Source organism: Vigna radiata, chromosome 1, assembly GCF_000741045.1.
Source record: "Vigna radiata var. radiata cultivar VC1973A chromosome 1, Vradiata_ver6, whole genome shotgun sequence".
NCBI lineage: Eukaryota > Viridiplantae > Streptophyta > Magnoliopsida > Fabales > Fabaceae > Vigna > Vigna radiata.
In genome coordinates this window covers 8,125,749-8,131,801 of record NC_028351.1, presented here as the reverse complement: position 1 = coordinate 8,131,801, position 6,053 = coordinate 8,125,749, and the positions used below count along the sequence as shown (strand labels likewise).

At 35.6% G+C, this 6,053-nt stretch overlaps 1 protein-coding gene across 1 annotated transcript; it reads left to right on the top strand.

Annotated features, from left to right (window-relative positions):
* Positions 1 to 1,133: 1,133 nt before the first annotated feature.
* Positions 1,134 to 4,290, top strand: LOC106755930 (probable inactive receptor kinase At1g48480). Its single transcript, XM_014638166.2, has 2 exons — positions 1,134 to 2,777; positions 3,244 to 4,290. The coding sequence occupies exons 1-2, from the start codon at positions 1,376 to 1,378 to the stop codon at positions 3,885 to 3,887; spliced, it is 2,046 nt and encodes a 681-aa protein (XP_014493652.1). The 5' UTR covers positions 1,134 to 1,375; the 3' UTR covers positions 3,888 to 4,290.
* The last annotated feature ends 1,763 nt before the right edge of the window (positions 4,291 to 6,053 follow it).

The window sequence follows — 6,053 nt, the reverse complement described above, 5'->3', positions numbered from 1 at the left end:
AATCAAATATATAACAAATTTTTAATATTAAAACTATAGCATAAAAAAATTAAAGGTGTTTATCTATACATTAATTGTTTATAATTCGATTATACATTACATTATTTTTATTTTATCTAAATAAAAAAAACATATCATTTTCTTTACTATTGCATGAAAGAATGACCGAAATATAAAACAAACAAAAAAAGTCATACTACAAATAGTAAATTAAACACATACACAGCAGATTATTTCTGAATCAGCAAAAATGGTACTATGATGTTTTTTTAAGTATACTATAGATACGACAAATTTCATTTTTTAAAAAACATTTTTAATGAGATTTTACTTTTTTAATTAATTTTTTCATTAAAATCTCATAGGAGAATGAAAAATATTCCGTTCAAAAAATATTTAAAAAAAAGAATTGCATCACTCACTTTACTGTGCAGGTAGGGTTTAGTTTTGACAGCCTGACTCAACACACAACATTCAACATCATCATTTAATATAAAGTATTTATTCTTCTTTCTTTCTACAGTCATTTGATATTATAATAATTTAGTTTTGTTAAATTATCATCAATACAAAATTTCGTTGTTAACTAATTAAAATATTCATGGCTAGATTTATTAAAAAATAATTATAAAAGCCAATAACTTTTCATGTATATGTCCATTCACTACGGAATGAAAAATATATTCTAGTATAACTTTTTAACATATTTTCAGAAAAAATTATTCATATTATCATATACGTTAATCACAATATATAAACTATTTAATAAGTTTGACCCAGTTCACGTTTTCAATTCTTCATTCATTGTAATTTTGAAAATCTAATTATATTATTTATTTTTAAAAATATTTAAATTTAAATAAATCACTTTTTTAGTTTCCTCTTTTGGTAAAAGTTATACAAAAAGAAGTTTATGAAATAGGACGAGAATCACCAAACAGAAAAGAGGTGGTTTAATGGAAGGTTTTCTACATTAATTAATGACCATAGTACATGAAAGGTGTCTGTTTCCTAAGTTCCTAACATATTCTAATTAAACTCTATGTTTAATCTATAAATTGTTTGAGAAATATGTAAATAATAGTTAGTAGTTTTAGATTATCATATTCATAAATTCACTCATTTGAAGTCTGATATGTGTGAAATCAAATACAAAAAGTGAGTATCTCTGTATATCTATCAATGCACATTTTCTTCTTCTTCTTACCAACTTTCTTTCTCTCACAACATCATCGATCTAACACCAATGCACAAACCTTGTTATTCACACGTTTTAACGTTATTTTGATGTCTCTAAAATCAAAACACACACACCAGAAGAACAGAACTACTTAGGAGTGTCTGAATTCTCAAACCAAAAGCACACATAACAACAATGCAACATTCTCACAAACTCTTTCCCACCATTCTCTTTATCTTATCCTTCTTTTCTTCAACACTCTCCGACCTCTCGTCGGAGCGCGCGGCGCTCCTCGCCCTGCGCTCCGCCGTGCGCGGCCGTACGCTCCTCTGGAACACCACCTTCCGCTCGCCTTGCGTCTGGCCCGGCGTCCAATGCGATGCCGCCAATGCCACTGTGGTGGAGCTTCACCTCCCTGCCGTCGCTCTCTCCGGCGAGCTTCCGGACGGTGTGTTCCCGGAGCTTCCCAACCTCCACACCCTCAGCCTCCGCGTCAACTCCCTCTCTGGCGCCCTCCCCGCTGACCTTGCTGCATGCACCGCCCTCCGCAACCTGTTCCTCCAACAGAACCACTTCGCCGGCGAGGTGCCGGCGTTTCTCTCCGGCATGACTGGCCTCGTCCGGCTCAATTTGGCCTCCAACAACTTTTCCGGCCCATTTCCGGCCCGGTTCGGGAACCTCACCCGGTTGAGGACCCTTTTCCTTGAGAATAATCGGCTCACTGGTTCGTTACCCGGTTTGGAAGAACTCGGTGAATTGGCTCAGTTTAATGTCTCTTACAACATGTTAAACGGTTCTGTTCCAAAAAAGTTGCAGACTTTTGATAAAGATTCGTTTTTGGGCAATACCCTTTGTGGGAAGCCACTTGGGATTTGTCCCTGGGATCATGGGGGTGGCGAGAATGGTGTAAATGGGAGTTCAAATTCAAGTGGGGTTGGAGGAGGAGAAGGGGGTGTGATTGGAGGGGAAAAGAAGAAGGGGAAGCTTTCTGGGGGTGCAATTGCAGGGATTGTTGTTGGGTGCGTGGTGGCTCTTTTGTTGGTTCTCTTTGCTTTGATTATTTTATGTAGAAGTGGAAACAAGACTAGGAGTGTTGATAATGTTAGCAACGTGGTGGGATTGAAGGAGGAGCCTCAACAGCATGGGGAGGTGGGAATTGAGGGTGGTAATGTGGAGAGTGGTGGTGGTGGTGGTGGGGATTCGGTGGCCGCAGCGGCGGCAGCGGCGGCGGCAGTGGCGGCAGTGGGTGGGAATGGAGTTGGCGGTGGAAGTGGTGGAGATAAGAAGTTGGTGTTTTATGGGAATAAAGTGAAGGTGTTTGATTTGGAGGATTTGCTAAGGGCTTCTGCAGAGGTGTTGGGAAAAGGAACTTTTGGGACCACCTATAAGGCTGTTTTAGAGGATGGGCCTGTGGTGGCTGTGAAGAGGCTGAGGGATGTGACGGTTTCGGAGAAGGAGTTTAAGGAGAAGATTGATGGGGTGGGAGTGATGGATCATGAGAATTTGGTACCTCTCAGGGCTTACTATTATAGCAGGGATGAGAAGCTTCTTGTTCATGATTACATGCCAATGGGAAGCCTATCTGCAATTCTGCATGGTGAGTTCAGCTTCACATTAGTTTGATGATATCACATGCTCAGTTTTAACATGCACATAATTCGGTTGTCTTGAATTTTTGTGGTTGTGATTTGATGTTTTCTTTGCTGTTTTTGGTATGAGTTTTTTCTGTAGAACGATTTCTGCAATTTGCGTTACTGTGTTCCTTTTTGGAGAATGCATAATTGACAATAGAAGAGGGAAGGAAGAGAGTGTACGTACTAGCACTCTTTAGGAATCATAATTTGTTTGCATTGCATCTTATAGTTTGTGGCTTTGGCCATATCTGGACATTACATAACAGAAGTGTAACTAAATATGTAAATTGGCATAACCTTTCAAACTCCTACACTACACAGACCTCTTTGTTGCAACTGTGTTAACATGAAATAGTGTGTCATGTCATTGATTGGCATGAACACTGGCAAAAAGAATGAAGTTTAAGTTATAATTCTGTATCATCACAGGAAACAAAGGAGCTGGTAGGACACCGTTGAATTGGGAAATGAGATCAGACATTGCATTAGGAGCTGCTCGTGGCATCGAGTACCTACATTCACAAGGGCCTAGTGTTTCTCATGGAAACATAAAGTCCTCCAACATCCTCCTAAGCAAATCCTATGATGCCAGGGTGTCTGATTTTGGGCTTGCACACCTTGTTGGCCCCTCATCCACACCGAACAGGGTGGCCGGCTACCGTGCCCCCGAAGTAACCGATCCACGGCGAGTTTCTCAGAAGGCTGATGTATACAGCTTTGGAGTGTTGCTCTTGGAACTTCTGACTGGAAAAGCTCCTACTCATGCCCTCTTGAATGAGGAAGGAGTGGACCTTCCGAGATGGGTCCAATCAGTGGTTAGAGAGGAATGGAGTTCAGAGGTGTTTGATATTGAACTCCTTAGGTATCAGAATTCTGAAGAGGAAATGGTTCAGTTGTTGCAACTTGCAGTGGATTGTGTAGTTCCATACCCTGCAAACCGCCCTTCAATGTCTCAAGTGAGACAACGCATGGAAGAGTTTCATAGGTCTAGTAGTACCATGAAAGAGGGTACTCAAGACCAAATCCATCAACCTGATTTGATCGATGATATAGAAGATGTGTCATCTAGATGAGTTTGTGTAAAGGATCTTCTTGGCTTTGGCTTTGTCATGTGCTTATGTTGTATTTTCTTAAGACAAAACTTGATGAGTTTTTTTGGCCACTTTTGGTGTTTTTTTTCTATCAGAATTGGAGTTTTATATCAGTAATTGACATATAAAGGTTTGCAATAAACATATAAACATTGATCACTGAAATGAAACTTCAATTCTGACAGAAGAAGAATATCATCAAAAGTGTCAAAGGAAGTTCATCTAAGTTTTCTGATCTCAATTGTACTATCCCTTATTTTTCTATCCTATCTATCTACTCTACCATGAGGGAGTGAGATATCTATTCCATTAGTTATTGCCGGTGGATTCTGGTTGATGTAATTATTAAGTTTGCTTTTAACATTGGCCTTTTCTTTTTGTGACACTTTTCTCTGCTGACACTGTGATCATATGGTCGCTTTCATGGTTGGTTGTAATGTCCTATAGGTGGCATGTAGCATGTCTTCAAATATAGTGGCCCCACCTTGTAAAGACAATATGGATGATTTATACTTAGAACCAACTTTGATTAACTCTCCCTTCGGTTGATAGGTGAATTAAGATTCACCACTTTTCAAAATATCAGTCTCATGTCACACCAATTCCTTAATCATAGTGTTTTCTATTAAGTCTTTTTACTTTTTTACCAAGTTTTGTTTCTATGAATTGTCAGGAAAATTCTTTTTATATTTTAATTAATAAACATAACTTTAAAAGTCAAGAAGATATATATATATATTTGATGGATTAAGTATGGTTTTGTTCTTAAAAATATAACTTGATTTTGGTTTTCTTTCATTTTTAAAATTTTGATAAGTTAGGTTCTTATACTTAAAAAATCTATAAATGCAGTTTTTTTTTTGTTTAATAATGATAATTGTTTGACAAATTATGTTATATGTAATTCACAAGTTTCCTTCTATCAATAACATGATTTGTCATTTGTCATACTAAAAATATAGTTAATACTCTTGGAAAGAAGAGTTACATCCATGAATTTCAAGGAAAACAAAAATCACAATTTAGAAAACAAAAAGATATCAAATAGTAGAATAGAACTTATACATCCTATATTCTCTTTAACTTGAAATGAAATTTTAAGTTTGAGACTCTTGTCCTGAGCATAAAATTTAGTGTTCTTCCATCAAAAAGAATATTAACAAAAACATTTTTTAGCTCAAGCGTGAGGCTGAAGGCTTGGAGGGATAAACTGTCAAAAGGTGTCATTTGATGTGCAAAAGTCTAATAAGGTCAAACAGCTGGCCATGTGTAAAAAGTTTGATATGATATGATATGATATGATGCTTTATACAGATAATTCGACCATATAAAAAAAAAACAAAAAACATAGGAATAAGGTTTTAAGCATCAATGTCTACTTTGACTAATTCAACATGATTTTCAACAAAAACAATAGTCATCTGATGTAATTGCAAGCAAAGCCTATTTTGATTCTCAAGAAAATGTAAACCTTTATATATAATGTGTATTGAAATGTCAGCAAGATTTGTCCCCCGTATAAGAAAATTTTGGTATTATTGGCAAGAGTTAAGCTTGAGCTTTCTCATCCATGATGTAACATTTAAAACAAACATCAAATCAAACCTTGACAATGTGTGGCAGTTGAAACAATTTGCTCATGCAAAAGTATAATAAAATCACATTTTTATATTACTTTGATATATAATAAAAAATTAAAATAATTATAAAAATGTAAATTTATATATATATATATATATATATATATATTTTAAAAAAAAGTAAAAAATAAAAATAATAATATTAAATGAATATAAAAAGTTTAATCGCTTCAAAATGTTATTTTTCTATAATTAAGGTGATATATTTGTGAATGGGATTATAATTGTGACTTTATGGTGGACCAAAAAATAGAGTACACACAGTTTAAAGTGACCCTTCTTGAGAAAGTGGTCCTACATGCCTACTGCTACTTCATAGTGAGTGGTTCATGATCATAGTTTTTTGCACCCTCTTTCATATTCTAATTTTGTTAATACTTTCAGGGACTCCATATAGGTAAGGCTGAAAATAAACAGATTCATTTCATGTTAATCTAATTATGTTGAAAAATAAGTAAAATCTGATTAACCACTTTTTGTGTTCAACTTAATTATTTCATCTGTCACA